Source organism: Ricinus communis, chromosome 4, assembly GCF_019578655.1.
Source record: "Ricinus communis isolate WT05 ecotype wild-type chromosome 4, ASM1957865v1, whole genome shotgun sequence".
Classification (NCBI taxonomy): Eukaryota; Viridiplantae; Streptophyta; class Magnoliopsida; order Malpighiales; family Euphorbiaceae; genus Ricinus; species Ricinus communis.
In genome coordinates this window covers 21,035,013-21,051,398 of record NC_063259.1, presented here as the reverse complement: position 1 = coordinate 21,051,398, position 16,386 = coordinate 21,035,013, and the positions used below count along the sequence as shown (strand labels likewise).

At 31.2% G+C, this 16,386-nt stretch overlaps 3 protein-coding genes across 3 annotated transcripts; 2 read left to right on the top strand and 1 right to left on the bottom strand.

Annotated features, from left to right (window-relative positions):
* Nucleotides 1–3,371: 3,371 nt before the first annotated feature.
* LOC8287900 (non-specific lipid-transfer protein C, cotyledon-specific isoform-like) lies at nucleotides 3,372–4,272 on the top strand. Its single transcript, XM_002533723.4, has 2 exons — nucleotides 3,372–4,003; nucleotides 4,108–4,272. The coding sequence occupies exons 1-2, from the start codon at nucleotides 3,486–3,488 to the stop codon at nucleotides 4,115–4,117; spliced, it is 528 nt and encodes a 175-aa protein (XP_002533769.3). The 5' UTR covers nucleotides 3,372–3,485; the 3' UTR covers nucleotides 4,118–4,272.
* Nucleotides 4,273–6,715: 2,443 nt separating this feature from the next.
* On the top strand, nucleotides 6,716–7,469 carry LOC8287898 (non-specific lipid-transfer protein D, cotyledon-specific isoform-like). The gene is made up of 2 exons (XM_002533722.4): nucleotides 6,716–7,143; nucleotides 7,260–7,469. The coding sequence occupies exons 1-2, from the start codon at nucleotides 6,803–6,805 to the stop codon at nucleotides 7,267–7,269; spliced, it is 351 nt and encodes a 116-aa protein (XP_002533768.1). The 5' UTR covers nucleotides 6,716–6,802; the 3' UTR covers nucleotides 7,270–7,469.
* Nucleotides 7,470–7,549: 80 nt separating this feature from the next.
* LOC8287899 (C-factor) lies at nucleotides 7,550–14,030 on the bottom strand. Its single transcript, XM_002533721.4, has 6 exons — nucleotides 13,680–14,030; nucleotides 10,101–10,253; nucleotides 9,610–9,703; nucleotides 9,370–9,452; nucleotides 8,756–8,909; nucleotides 7,550–7,994 (listed from the first exon to the last, which is right to left on the bottom strand). The coding sequence occupies exons 1-6, from the start codon at nucleotides 13,848–13,850 to the stop codon at nucleotides 7,759–7,761; spliced, it is 891 nt and encodes a 296-aa protein (XP_002533767.1). The 5' UTR covers nucleotides 13,851–14,030; the 3' UTR covers nucleotides 7,550–7,758.
* Nucleotides 14,031–16,386: the final 2,356 nt, after the last annotated feature.

Here is a 16,386-nt window from a genome sequence, read left to right as displayed (position 1 = left end):
TTTTATTTTTTTTCATAAATATATATTTAATGTTAACTAATTAATTAATATTAATAACAATTTTAAATAGTTATCTTTTTAAATTAAAATATTAAATTATGAAATAATGATGGCACATATTTTTAAATTCTTGAAAGGCATGAAACATTTGCAGTAACTAATCATTTCTTTTTCCTTTACCACTATTTTATTATTTATTAGATTTTAATTTATAAATTATTTTATTATCATTTACCTTCATAATTTAGATTAAATAAAAATTATATTTATCATAAATTATTAAGATTTTCATATTCTTAAAAAATAAATTTTAATATATTTTAAAGTAATAAATATCTTTTAATTAATTATAAAATTAACTATATTATTTTATAATTTATCTATAGTCACTGTTTTATTTTTTGATGTTAATATCGTGAGAATTTATGCAAGTCAATTTTTAATTGGAGTATGTGACTTCAATATTTCTTTTATATCTTTAATTGTTTTCCACATCAACAAAACAAATAAAAGAACAACCATAATCAAGCATATAACAAGGTCAATTTAAACACTGAAAAAATAAATTTTTAATGAAATTCTAATATTTTAGACTCTCTTCAACATGTAAGTAACAATTAAAGGGATTGAAAAATTATTATTTTTTAATAAAAAATTAATTTCTAATATTTTGGATCGTCTTCAACAGGTTAATAGTACAAGAAAAAATCAACTAAACATCAACTAAAAAACAACCAAATATCAACGAAATCATTCAATTACAAAAATAAATCATAAATTAACATAAAAGAATTATAATTGGAACCATAATATAGCCAAAGGATTGTAGGACTTATATATATATATATATATATATATATATATATATATATATAGAGAGAGAGAGAGAGAGAGAGAGAGAGAGAGAGAGATAGAGATCAAAATAAATTTTTGTACATAAAGTTTGATAAAACTTGAACGTCTTGTAGAGAGCAAAATCATGCAAATTAAAAAATTTCAAATGACAAAAAGAACTAAAATGAGATGTTAGAGAAGAAGGAAATTGAGATAAAAAAAAAACTTCAACGAAAGAAATTAAAGACAATTCTTGAAAAATCAATATAACGTCAAATCCAACATAAACCATATCTACTTTAAAATAAATAAAAATACAAAATCATACATATTCAGATTATTACGGAACAATATGTTGCATTGACAAGTTAACCAATGTTTCTTTTATAGAAAAAGAAAAATTAGCCAAGAAAACCACGTTGTAGAAACTAAAGAAAAACAAAAATTAAATAAGTGTTTTTTATGTTGTAGAATCAGTTATTTTAAATTATTCTTTTATTGATATTTAGTTGATATTAAGATGTGTATAATTTATGTTTGGTTAATTTTTCAATGAGTGTAGAAAGAAAGTATATTGTTTAAGGTTGCTTTTGTAGAGGTATAAATATTGAATATGGTTGGATTCTTATTGTTTATTGTAATAATATGAATTTTTATATTATTTAAATATTATTTTTTTAGGAGTGTTTTAGTAACTTAATATTTTCATAATGTTAAATATTTCAAAACATGTTTAGACATGCTAATTTATTATTCATTAATTATATTTGAGTTGAATTGTTATATTTTTTTTAAACTATTTTATTTTAATGTATTGCATTTTATTTTTAAAGAATAATTTTAAACACTTAATATAAAATTTAGTAACGTTAATAAAAGTAGAATATATAATTTTGTGTAATTAAAAAATTATTTTAAATATAGTTAATAATAAATTATGATAATAATTTATGTATTAATTTATTTGGATTATTCATCGAATGGTAGTATTATAATAATATAATATAATACTAATATATATTAGAAATATTTTATATATATATATATATATATAATATTAAATAAAGATAACAATTAATATTAAAAAAAAAAACTTAATGAATTTGAACTCAATCTCAAGCTTAACTTTTTTTTATTATATAACTACTTAACGAGCAGAGTTCGAACTTAGTTCATTTAATAGAATAATAAGCTATTTATAGATTGAGTTCTACCTATTCGTAAGCTCAATAATTTTAAAACAAGCTGAGTTCGAGTTTGAATATAAGAGCTAGACTTTTTGCCAAATTAAATAGAGCTGAGCTCGAGCTCGTTAAAGTTCGGTTTAGCTTAATCCGATTACAACTCTAACTATATCCATCAATAAAATTATTTATTTATAAAAGAATTCAAAAATTCAAAAATTAAAAGATGAATAGAAAAATTAAATTAAATAATAAAATAAGAAAAATTTAGCAGCCTAATTAATTAATTAATTAAAACCCAATTACTAATCAATCAAAATAATTAAACTAATTACGTACATTTAATTAGGTGTTACATGTAGGCCTAATAGAGTGCATGACAAGGAACAAATATTCATTCTATTGTATATGAGATAATAGAAAATGATAAATTTCTATTCATAATATTGAATTGGAAAGAAAAACAAAAAAAATAAAATTGGCTCAACATAATAAATGAAGTGAGAAAAAAATAAACGTAAAAAAGTAAAAGAAAAAGGTAAAAATGTAAAAGAAAAGAAACGGAGGTAAAAAAAAAAAAACTTAGAACTCTGCGTAATGGTTTAATCTCCCCTAAAATAAAACGGTCCATTTCATTAAAAGAAATTTCAGAGTAACGCTGCAATCATTTAATTTTGCACTTAGTAATTGTTTGGTTTTTCTCTAAACCTTTAGCCATTTCATCCAAATCTCACCACACTTATACATAAAAGATAAGCATATACTAAATTTAAAATTAAAAATAAATAATAATTACAGGAGTTAATAGGATAATAATATGAAGGAAACATGATAATAAAAGTAAAAGGTTAATATATGGAAAAATATATCACTAGTTAGAACATTCAAAATTTAGTGGAGCTTCAAACTGAGGTACCATTATAAATCGATCATATCAACAGAGAAAAATTAGGATGAATGAAATAAAAAATTTAAAATATATATTGTCCATTATCGCTAGCATTTTAGGATAATATAATGTTTGTTTTTCAAAATATAACGGATAGTTGATGAATATAATAATTATAAGAGCAAAGTTGAAGTATATTTATGTATTATCATACTTCAAAGCAAGGAGCACAAGAAAAAAAGAGTAGAAGATACTTTTACATGTATGTTGAATGGCTAAGCAAAGCAAAGAGTATTCTTGATTATTTATAATTAATTTACGACCTTTTACATTAATATATTTTAAATATTGAACTGCAATTTTCTACGAACTTGTTAGTGTGTTCATTGGCGATGAACTTACATTATGAGGTTCAAATGAACGACAGAATGGCCAGGGAAAAAGAAAAGAGTTTTTTTGCCTCTTTGTAGCCATTTCCAGAACCCAAGAAGATTTCTTGAAATTTCAGTTCCCTAGATAGCAGGATCATCCTGGCGAGGGCCTGCAACTTTTGGTTTCAGTCCCAATGCAACTTATCCATGCAGCATCAGTATAGCAAAATTAACTCAAATAACCACAATCCTTCTCTATATAAACCCTATCTCCCCCACAACCATAACCCATCAGCAAGAACAGGCATTGCCTCATACATCAAGTACAAGAAGAAAAAAGAAAAAGATTTAGCGTCCCTTTATAATTTTCTTACTTCAAAAACCATGAAGAACGTTGTCTTCTCTGTGCTCTTACTCCTCTCCTTCCTCTTCTGCCTCGCCAACACCAACGAGGCAGCAGTTCCATGCAGCACGGTGGACATGAAGGCAGCTGCTTGTGTTGGGTTCGCCACTGGCAAGGACTCGAAGCCCTCACAGGCATGCTGCACAGGGCTACAACAGCTTGCTCAAACTGTTAAGACGGTTGACGACAAGAAGGCCATTTGCAGGTGCTTGAAGGCTAGCTCCAAGTCCTTGGGAATTAAAGATCAGTTCCTGAGCAAGATTCCTGCTGCTTGCAACATCAAAGTTGGCTTCCCTGTCTCCACCAACACCAACTGCGAAACGTAAGTAACATATCAAAAGAGAATCCTGACCCTTTAACACCCTTTTCAATATACTTATATATTACTATAAATTTTCGTTTGTTTCTTTCAATTTGATTTTGCAGGATTCATTAGGCCATTATGGAGGTGATCAAGGCTGTGTAGGAATTACAAATCTTACAACAGTACTTGATCAAGAAGGATTTGAATAATGTAGTTGAGATCTTGTTTTAAGACCCTCTTTGAACTTATGATAATAAAAATAATAATAATTTAATATTTTTATGTTATGTTGGGTTCTTTTTTATTAATAATATAGTATGATCAGTTCAGTTCCACCATCTAATTTCATACTGCAATTCCATTCTTTTCTAATTTCTCCATGCAACTCTAACGATTAATTACCTATTCAAAGAAAATACCATTAACCAAATGTACTTTCTTAAGGTGTTGCTGCCTAAGAGAGATACAACTATCATCATATACATATTTTAATGCAAATTTGCAACTGAAATCCAAGCTATTTGGTTAATAGTTCGTCCAATTTAATTCCATTTAATTTCAGTTTTAATATTAAAAAGTTTCTAAAGATTAAGAAAAAATATATAGTTTTTTACATATAATATGAATAAAGTAATGAATAAATTTATATATCATAAGAATTTAAACTATTTATATTGACGTATTTAATAAAATTTACATCTTCTTTGACTTTTTTTTTTATTTCTTATAAACAAAATAAAAACTCTAATTAAATTAAAAGAAATATAAATGTAAAAATGTACAAATCAAATTACACTCCATTTTATTGCATTTACAACGTGGCCAAAATGATTGTGAATGGAAAATTAAACATGAAATTATATGGAATCTTTAGCTGTCTCCAAATTGATCTTCTTGTATAGTATGTATGGTACATCCACATTATATGCAGTAGAAATTTAATAATGTTACACTTTCTTGTTATAATTAAGTGATAGAATTTGAACAGGTTAATTACATATATATATATATATATATATATACATTTATGTCCATGGTTAACTTATAATTTCTGTTGCCATGCCTTGCATCTCAAAACATATATGTAAGTGCCAACAGTCTATGATATGGTTTGTGCCTATATTTTCTCCAAATCTTTGGGCAAACAGTACACAATTAAACTTTTAAAATTGAAAATAGCTTAATTATACCCTTAAATTTTTTTTTCAAAAAAGAAGATAATTACATTTTTGGAGCTTTTTCATTTTGCCAGAGATAAATGGTTAGTATATGTTAGTACGGAAGAGTATTGTACGGAGACCACACTATAGATCATAAGTGCCTCGCCCTTAACTACTAGACCCTTAACTGTAGAAAAATATGAACCTGATAGAGCAAAATCACAGCTAATAATTTGAGAAAATAAAGATAAAGAAAGACAAAATATACAATAGAACACACAGATTTACGTGGAAAACCCCTAAACAAATTAGAGTAAAAACCACGGGCAAGAATAGAAGAATTTTACTATAAGAAACTAATAGGAGTTACAAACTCTCTATTTATAAAGGAAAAAACATTAAAATTCTCTCTTTATAATAGGAGAAAAATAATTGCTTTAACTCTCTAATATTTTTCTCTTATTTTTGGGATGAATGAATAATAAAGTGAGGCTTTTATTATATAGGCTTGAAAGGCACCTCAAGATTGTTAACTTAGCAACGTGGGAAAGATAAATTCTCTAAATATCAACATTAACTACTAGACTAAGGGCTCATTGGTTATTTTTGGAGTTAGTTTCGTTTATTTTAATGCTTTATACATTTTTAACTAATGATAATGGTGTTGAGTTTTATTCGTTAAAGTGAATGACAAATTATTATTTTGAAATTTTCCCACTATGGCACGTATAAATAAAATGTGAATTGGAAAAAGTTAAAATAGTTTCTTTTAATGCTTAAAACTAACTAATCCGATATTATTATACAGTAAAATGAAAGTGTTAGCTCCAATAATATAGTTATTTTATTTGTCAATTTGTTTAAATGTGCAATTAAGCTATTTAAAATATAAAAATTTAATTACCCTTTACTTGAAAACTCAAGAACTTACTCATATATTTATATATATTTAGATCTACAGTTTGTCAAATCTCAAATTACATTTTTACTTGTAAGGTTTTAATTTCGATGTCTACATCCACCACTATTGATAGGAGTCTATCATTTATATGATGAAATTAAATATATAAAATAATGACTATTTTTATTATATAGTTTATTAGGCCTCCAAATGATTTTTCTTTTTAAAAGAAATAGATCTTTTATCATATTTTTATCCCTCCAAACCATATAAAATAGCCCAAATTAGCATTAATCATCGTATTAACAAGCACTTTCAATTTGGAAAGCATCATCCAAATGTTCTGATAACTAAGGTTGGATGCACCAATTAATCTCCTCCTAATCTTGTGACACTTCCAATGTAAAACCATATACGTAAATGTGTAGTCGAAATCTTTGCCAGAACATGATAATTAATAACTTACATGAGTTAAGACAACAATATCAAGATAACTGCTTTGAAAAAGATCGACCACTGTACAGAAAACTCATCAATTCCAAGGAAATATATGTACATATACATATATTTATAGGCCCTGCAGCTCAATCAAATTTCCTTGGAAAACTCAAATCTCAATCCATTTGTAATCCCCAGCTTCCCCTTTTTTTTTTTCCTATAAAAGCTCATCACCTACACTACCATTTTCCAAACCCAACACTTGTTTGCTTAAGTAGCAGTCCCCAAGAGGCTTACTGTATACTATCCAAACTAACCATGAAGAACATCTTCTTCTCTGTGTTCTTCCTTCTCTCTTTCCTTCTCTGCCTGGCCAATGTTAGCGAGGCAGCTGTTCCATGCAGCACAGTTGACATGAAGGCAGCTGCTTGTGTTGGGTTCGCCACTGGCAAGGACTCGAAGCCCTCATCGGCATGCTGCACTGGGCTGCAACAGCTTGCTCAAACTGTGAAGTCTGTTGATGACAAGAAGGCCATTTGCAGGTGCTTGAAGGCTAGCTCCAAGTCTCTGGGAATTAAAGATCAGTTCTTGAGCAAGATTCCTGCTGCTTGCAATATCAAAGTTGGCTTCCCTGTCTCCACCGCCACCAATTGTGAAACGTGAGTATATATAAATATATAAATATATATACATATCATATTACTTGTTTTTCTTTTCTTTTTTCAACTACGATCAAGTGTAGGGACAGAGTTTACATTTTGATTTGATGTTGCAGGATTCACTAGATTGGGAAGGAGGTTTGGCAGGTGTAGTGTTCTAGGAAGAGACGAAATAAAATAGGGCAATGTATGTGGTTCTTGTTAGACCCTACTTTGGACCTCAATAATCATGCATCTCAAGTTGGCTTTTATTGCACCAATTCACTTCTCTTGTTTTCATGATGGTGGACCTTTTTATTTTATATACATTTCCTTCTTACTGATAATGGATCAATGGTATTGTCTTTTCCATAAATCTTTGCAACTTTAATCCAATTCAGGAGCACAATCATTGAGAAATTAAATAGAACTAAAATGAAAAGAATTAAAAGACAACATGATTTCAGAGCTGAATACATACAAAAGCATAAGGTTTCCAAGGAATTAAATACAATTGCATTTTGAAGAAGTGGAGAAACAGACAAGCAGCCATATGATTATTTCGGATCAACCATGATCAACTACATGGATTGACTTGTGACAATGTTTTGTAGCAAAAGCAGGAAGTATAATCAATTACCAAGGAATTTCCTGACCATCCCAAGCGAAGAACTTTCCATTATCTTGGCTCCTTGCATTGTTGATAATGTTTAAAAGCTTCTGAACTGAGAACTCTTTGGTGAAGAGCTTGCCTTCAGGAACATTCCTCTGAAATGGCCTAGAGAGGTCAGTGTCCACTGTGCCTGGGTGCAAAAGAATGCATATAACCGGATCCCTCTTACGTGCAAGCTCCACAGACACAGTTTTCGTCACTGCTAGCATTAGCAGATATAAGTGTCATCATAAGCCAGAACGGCTAGCAATGAAATTTCTTAATATCTTCTATTTATATTCTTTTTAGCATCCAACTATTTCAGCACACTCCAAGCTAACAAACAACAAAGAAAATGCAGGTGAAATCACATTAAAGTGGAAACAGTATGGATGCAAGATATACTAGAAATTTAAAGGACTAGTTACCAACCAAAGTGGATATATATATATATATATATGTGTGTGTGTGTGTGTGTGTGTGTGTGTAGCATATATTCATTATCTTCACGTAATTTCCATTTGCGATGAGGCTACATATCTGCCATCAATGGTATTTTAAGACATGGGTACTATAAGTGAGCCAACTATCAGGTTTGTTGCATGCAAGGAGTGCTGAGAGATGCTTTTCAGGCACCAATGGATCCTTTTTATAGGAATTTTCTGGCCTCTGAATTGAAGAGTTCAAACAGAGCAAAACGGAACACTCGAGCAAGAATATTCTCACATCTAACTTGTGAATCATGACAGAGTTTGCCAAGTTACATCCAAAAGGTGATTGAAGTTGACATAAAGCATTCCTTGCCAAGATGAAAAATTAACAGATGTCAATCTTTAATAAGACTGAAAGACAGACATCCTTATGTTCAGAAGAACCGATCTCATAAGGCTAATATTAAGAAAAAAAGAATTAAACTAAATGTTGACTGAAGCTGTATATCTTATAACTAAATGATATGGGAAGCCAAGTGACAAATCATACACTGATTTAAGGCAGCCTTTGAAGACCGATAAGAGTGCCAGCCACCTAGGCGATTATCTCCAATGGATCCAACCCTGGCACTTAAATTGGCTACAACTGCAACATCCCTTTGGGTGCCTGAGCCTCCTCCAGCTTTCAAAAGAGGCCACATATGCTGTAAATTTCGTATAATAATTACTTGAGCCATTAAACTGTAAAGAAGGCAAAGAATAAACTGCATTGCATGCATAACCTTGTGAAGTAAGTTCAATAAGTTACTCATTGCATTAATGCAATATTGTATTTGTAGATATCTCTTTCTACTTAACACACAAAAACTGATGCAGGTGCAGGTGCTCTTTTCAGTGTAAGACCTATGCATGTTTATCCCCTGGGCCAATTCACAAAAAGAGGAAAAACGGAAAAAAAAAAAAAGATAGCTTCTTCCAACATTTTGTTTAGTGGCAAGGAACATACTTTTAATTGAAGCATAACAAATCTTTTGTATTTCACTGCTTATGCCTACTACTTTTAATACAAAATCAGCTATCCCAAAATGATTCTGGATCTGGGTTACTCTCAAACCATAATGGAGTATGAATTTAAGTTAACAACAAAAAGCTATCTCCATGTACCTTGATCACTAGAATTGGACCCACAGCATTGACCTCATAAGCAAGCATCAACGACGATTTCTCTACTTTGTTCAAGGTTGTTTCTGCACTGGAAACCAAAGAAATTAACTTTATTCCTCTGCCCTGGAGTTTATAGAAAGAACAGCTGTTTGTTGACTATTGCATATATAAATTGCAAATATCAAAATCCACTACTTGGCTCAAATATTTGTTGTGGAAGCAGTGTTACGATTATCCTACCTGGTTGCAGCAAATTTGGTATCGAGAGGATGCCTGAGGCATTAATGAGAAGGTTCAAAGAACCATATTTTTCTCTTATGGCAGTTGCAGATGCCTGAAATTTGACATAATGTTAGGGGACTACAAAAGACTTGAAACTATGAAAGGCTATTGCTGCCAGTACATGGGTAATAATGGTGGTTAACAAACTAAAATAAACCAATGGACACAATAAAGGAAAAATACTAGAATAATTAACACATCTTATCATCACCATGAAGATATTAGTGAAACAAACAAAATTTAAAATTCACGACCCTAAAGTGGTAGCAGGATCCAAGTTCCTCGATTTGATTATCAAGAAAGCTAACTGATTTTAAAGTAAATTCATCTAGGTATTACGCGAAACCTCCAACTCAACTCTTCTGATGACTTAGAAAGGAAAAAGTAAAGACGATTTTCATCTGTTCTGAGAAAAAGAAAGAGGTAGAGACCAAGAAAGAAGCATTAACCTCTATGGAACTTTCAATGGTTAAGTCCAGCTGTTGAATGTTGAGGCGTTCATCAAATTTATTTTTCAAATCAAGAAGTCCTGTTGCTCCATCAGGATTTCGACAAGTAGCAATGACATGGCCTTTCTCATCCTTTTCCAAAAGTTGTTTAACCTGTATCAGGCAGTATACCATTCAAATTTCACTCACATAAGTAGCAATTCTACACCTTAAGATCATATAACAAGTTAAGCACATCCAACAGACAAAGATATAATAGGTTTCCATGGCCACATTTTGACTCGTCACCTTATCCTGAAATCCAATGTCAGACAAGGATGTTCGGACAGGGGTCTGATGCTCTGATCCTTCAATTAGTAGGAAATTGTATGAAATTTTAGAAAATAGGTGAGTTCTACAAAATGTACCCATTTTGGATAACTTATACCTAAGCCAACTAGCATTATTTACAATTAATTTGCACTAATCCAGCAGCTGTCATATAAACTGCAAGAAAATGAAATGAAATATAAATATATAAGAACTGGTTTCTATAATTCATTTCCAATGGGAATCCTTCAATCCAAATTATTGTAGTGGAGTTCCAATGCAATAATGGGGCCTATTATAGCTTGGAAAGTTACAAAAAAAGAAAATGAAAACTATTTCACATTTGAGATTTTGAATGACTTCAAGGAATCTATATTTTAATGTATGGCTCTGAAATATTTCGGAAATATTCAATCTCTTACCTTGACCACTACATATGATATACACATTGAAGTAGTGCATGTGAATTGGTCTATGCCCTTAAGATAACTATAGTAAGAATGGATCAGAAAGAGTGAGAAATGCCACTTTTTGTTCCTTTGTTTGACCATCAAAAAATGATGTAGCTTGGAAGAAATTAGCACAAGAGCTAGGGTTACCGAGATAGGTTTTATGTAGGGCCACAAATGAGCTGAATCAAGCTTTGAAGAGATCAGACATGGCTTGTCAATACTTTTAGTAAGCTTGGAAGTTTGAGCTTCTATGCAAGCAATTGACCTTAGCTCATTTGATGTGCAATAACCTAAAGCTCACTGTAAGCTCAACTCCCTTTATCATGCAACATAGAAAATTAGATAAGCTTGATCTGAGCTCATTACTCAAAATAACACAAGCTCAAGCACAGCTTGTTCAGTGAAATCAGGCCTAGCTTGAGCTTAGATCATTTGAGTATTTGCTTGTCAACAAAATGCAAAATTATACAAGAAAAAGCCACTTTGTCCAGAATAAGTTGCACTCTGTCTTAACATGCATAACAATGACAAAAGAAAAAAAACATGTGTGTGCATGCACGTAGGCATATACATATATCATTCCAGACTATGGCTTGCATCTTCCTTGGGCATCTCTCCAATCAATTAAAGGAAAACATTTATCATTCAAGATCTTAGGATCTATTATACCAGCCTCAAGAACTGCACCCAAAAAGCACATTTTTGAAACATAATATCTCTATCTAGACATGCATGCAATGAAAGTCCATTATTTCACTGCTGAAACATTGACAATTAGTTTTTAAGCCTAAGTCCTAGATGCACGGACCCAATGACAGTTAGTTATTAAAAAATGTAAAATCATTTTTTTCCTTTTGTGAGTTTATTTGACATTTACTTATAAATTTTTATGTGACTTTGCACTGCTGCAACATATCACTATATATACATGTGGCCGTGCACACAAAATAAAGACTCATTTTAGTGCTGTTATGCATATAATTCATAGTAACTCAAAACCTAAATGAGTCGAATATTATTATTCATGAGCCTAAACTCAGCTAGTATACTAAACAAGTTTCAAATTGGGGATCAAGCTTTGATTCTTAAAGAAACAAGCTTAAGTGAACTTCGATTCAGTCACAATAAGAGTAGTTCTCAGTGGTTTGGCACATTTGCAGCCTAGTTAAACAAAATACAAGTAAGAATTATAACTAGATATAGCTATAAATTTGCGAAGTCTAGACGCAAAAGTTACGTACTTCACTGAATGTTCAGCATTTCTGGATAAAGTTCAGCATTTGGGGTTTATCTACTTTTTCATGTGTACTTCAGCCAATAATTTGACTGTGGGCTAAAATGATCAGCTTTAACGATGTAATGTGACAAGATCCTAATATTATTGTTGAACTCTGAAGGTCTAAAGGACTCCTGTACATTGAAAGAGCTTTCTAAACTTCACTTATTCCAAATAGTGCCATTTCAACCTAGAATAACTTGTAATATTTGACATCATCGACAGTAGGATAGGCAAACCACAACTCAGCCTCAGGCCAAAGTGGAATGAATCTCCAAGCTTAGGAACTGCAATAAGTATATTTAGCTTATCAGATTACAGCAACTTGATACACAACCTGAGTACTTGGGGAAAATGTTGACATTTTTCACCCAGAAAGGAAAAAAAAAGAACTAAAGACTTTTAAACGCAAAAAGTGAAAGATGAACCTCAATAATGGCGGAATCCCACAAAATTTACCAATCTAACCAAAGTCCTTTCTCTTTTTTTCTTTTTTTGTCAAGGGGATAACAAAAGTCATCTCAATTTGCAATACAAATACAGTTAATGTACCATTGTTAATTCTGTAAATGCAATAACGGACTCGTGAAAACCTGAAAGGTACAAAGCATTAAATAAAATGCATCTACCAAAAATGTAGGCCATCATGTGATTTAGCAGATAGGGAGAAAAGGAAAATGTACCAAAAAAGAAAAGAACAGCTTATCAAGTAACAACACAGCCACTGAGACAAATACTAGAAGCAAGGATAAAATAATTGATAAGGTGAAACTGTTAAAGAATCAAACACTATTTGCAGGAGCAGAAGACACAAATTTCATCAACATAGTTGATATGATAAAAAATGACAACTAAAAGATGAACAAAAGAGAATGTGCAAGAAGAATAAGAATACTTAAATGTGAAATCAGAAAGAGATCCTTGCCATTCTTAAATGTGAGATCAAGTAAGAAATTTAGCACAGAGATTTGGTAGATTTTCTTTATAACCTTAGCAACATAATATTTTCACTAAGATTTATGAAAAAAGCGAATTCAATTTAACTGCAGTTCAATACAAGATAATGAGCTTTATTACATGAAAAAAATAAATAAATCAAAAATAATCATGCGGTATATTAGTTGGCTATACACTCAAGCGTGAATTGATTTCCATGAAAAATATAAAAAGTTGACATAGAAGAGGATTAAAATTAGCGTACTTTTCAACTCTAGTCCATTCATTATGTTGTAGTGCTTAAACAACTTTCAATCTCATTCAACACTTCAATTATTCTTATCCAAGAATTATCAGTTCAATCACCATTCTCCTTCAAATATTATCTCTACGTAATTACATGTCAAAACAAAGAAGGATAGCCAATAAATAACAAAAGAGGAAACACATCAACCAGGACAAAAACACCAACCCATTTCTGCATGAGCTACAAAGATGGAAGAATCTAAAAGCTAGACAGAATTCAAGAAACTAAGAATAGAATAGATAAAAGAAACATATAATAAAAAAAGTACCAAAAAATAAAAGGAGAAAAGAAAAACTCACGAATTGAAGTCCAATTCCTCTAGAGGCTCCTTGAACCATCGAGACCCCACCTTCCCAGTTGGCAATGGAGCCATAAGAAGAATAAGAAGAAGAAGAAAAAGCCCTTCTTGATGAACTCATAGCCATTGGAGTGAACAAGAAAGCACCGTATCTGACAAGTGAAAGCTTCATCTTTTTTCTTTAAAAAAATGGGAAAATGTTGAAAAAAAGAAAAAGAGAAGAGAAAGTCAGAGAGAATTATGGGGTGGTTTCCATGGACAAAGGGCTTTATGTATCTTTTAAAGCTCTTTTTCTTTTAATGAAGAGATGAGAAAACAGTTAGAAAAAACAGATTTTGCTGTTGAAAATGAGAGAGAGAGAGAGAGAGAGAGAGAGGGAAAGAGAAAGATTGGGCTCATTTTCACCGCCTAGATTACCACTAGTTTTGGGCTTTGAGGGTCCAATTTGAAAGCCGAATAATTTTTAATGGCAGTTGATGAAGAAAAATTATAAGAATCTCGAATTGTTGCCAATTGAATCTCTCGAGATTTACTTGTAGTTTTTTCTTTTTTTATGAAAACTTGAAGTTGGTTTTTTAATTTTTGGTTTCTAATTTTGTAATTTGAAACTTTTTAACTTATAATCAAGCTACTAATTAATTAAATTAATTATTTATTTATTTATTTATAAGAAACAATTAATGTATCAAATATCTTCTAATAATTTTTAAATTCCGAAATTCTGCTTGTTCGAAAAACACCGGAGTTTGAAAATCGGTACTGTCAATAGTGTTAGAATTTAAATCCGAAAGCACCTACCGAAAGCACCTATGCAAAGTTTGAGACATGCTTAAACCAAAATCACCACTTTGCCTTTGCTGGAAACCGTTAGATCGAGGCAAACATAATGCTGCTCCTATGAGGAGTCATTTCCAGCTTTCAACGAGGAAAAATGGCAGGTAAGAGTTGACCTAGGGGTTTTCGACGGTGGGGAGTGAGATTTTGATGACAGATTGGCTAGAGAACGACGACAACGAGGTGATTTGGTGGCGGCAACAGGCTGGCAACGTCGAAGGCAGCTCACGGTAGGCGAGCGATGGACGGGAGAAAGGATGCTAAGAAATTGTTTTTGCCTCTTGATATGAGTCAAAGCTGAAATCTTTCTTTAGCACGAAAATAAATGTATTTTTCTAATACATTCAAAACTTAGGGGCTGCCAAGATTTGATTTTAAATTCGAGCTTGCTTTTAAATTAGGAACACACTTATAAGCCACATAATTACCTATAATAACACCCATTTGGATTTTGAATCCAAGGAAAAGAAAAAATCTAATGATTCATATGTGGCTAATTTCATAATTATCTATTTGGCTTCATTCTATATCAAAGTACAAAGCATGCTAAAGAAAAAGAGGTGAACCCAAGTACACTTCTTATCAAACTTTATGTCAAATTAACCTTAATTAAGAATGGTTGATGGATGATAATCTAAAATCCATTGAAAGTGGTTCTTGTTTTTTCTTTTTCTTTTTCATTTTACAGGAGGTAACAGCCCATAAACACAACTATATTGGATGCATGCAATGAGTGAAGCCCGACATAACCAAAGCACATACTTTGGGATAGAATTATTTTTATTTCTATTTTGAGATTAGTGATGTTTGAACTCCAAAATAGTATTATCTTATCAACAAACTAAAGTGTTAGTTAATAATTGAAAACTATAAGTATACATCTTGTATATATGTCTGCAAATGTTAAAAGATTATGCTAACATAGAAAGATAAATATAGTGGCAATCATGCAATCAATAAAAAAAAAAAAAATATTTAGTAAATAATCTTATACCTAAACTCCTAGAATTGATTGTCTGAGAATTTCGATTGGAAAATTCTACCGAAAATTTAGCAGAACCTCCTCTAAAAAACGGATATTTACCCCTTGAAAAATGAGTTCAGAACCTACTAAAAAAACACTTCTAATATTCTTCAATTATTTAATAAGAGTAGAGTCACCCTTGACTGTATTATTTTCTCAACTCCGCAACACAACAGTTCGGCAATAAATATTATTTTACAATTTAATGAGCAAATAATTTTCTCACATTTGAGGTACTTGCAACCTCAATTTACAAAATCAAATAATAATAACCATTATAATTAATCCACAGTATTTCTATAATCAAACTACTAATTAATTAAATTAAATTAATTATATGTTTATAATCAACAATTAATGCATCAAATATCTTCTAATAATTTTTGAATAATTTTTGGGTCCAAGAAAATTATGCCGAGCTGCAAATCTGAAATTCTGCTAGTTTAAAAAATATCGGAGTTTGAAAGTTGGTATCGTCAATGGTGTCGGAATTCGAATCTGGAAGCGCCTATGGAAAGCTTGAGATGCGCTGAAACCAAAAACACCAAAAATCATTGCCTTGCCTTTGCTGGAAACCGCTAGATCGAGGCAAACATGGTGTTGCTCTAGTGAGGCGTCACTTCCAGCTTGTAGCGAGAAAAAATGGTACGGAAGAGTTGACTTGAGGGTTTTCGACGGTAGGGGGTGAGATTCCGATGTCGGATTGGCCAGAGAACGACGGCAACGAGGTGATTTAGTGGCGGCAACAGAGAAGGAAACTTCCTCCTCTCGAGCAGCTCTCCCTTGACGGCTGAAGACTGTTGCGAGTAAGAAAAAAAAAGATTTCTTCTTTAGTATGCTGAAAAAAGAA

Bases quoted from the DNA above. Each gene is read 5' to 3' on its own strand.
- LOC8287900 (XM_002533723.4), top strand. From the start codon at position 3,486: ATGCAGCATCAGTATAGCAAAATTAACTCAAATAACCACAATCCTTCT.
- LOC8287898 (XM_002533722.4), top strand. From the start codon at position 6,803: ATGAAGAACATCTTCTTCTCTGTGTTCTTCCTTCTCTCTTTCCTTCTC.
- LOC8287899 (XM_002533721.4), bottom strand. From the start codon at position 13,850: ATGAAGCTTTCACTTGTCAGATACGGTGCTTTCTTGTTCACTCCAATG. The intron at 10,254-13,679 runs GTGAGTTTTTCT...TGCCTGATACAG, and splicing joins GAGGAATTGGACTTCAATTC to GTTAAACAACTTTTGGAAAA. The intron at 7,995-8,755 runs GTATGATTTGTC...TAATGCTAGCAG, and splicing joins AAAGGCTGCCTTAAATCAGT to TGACGAAAACTGTGTCTGTG.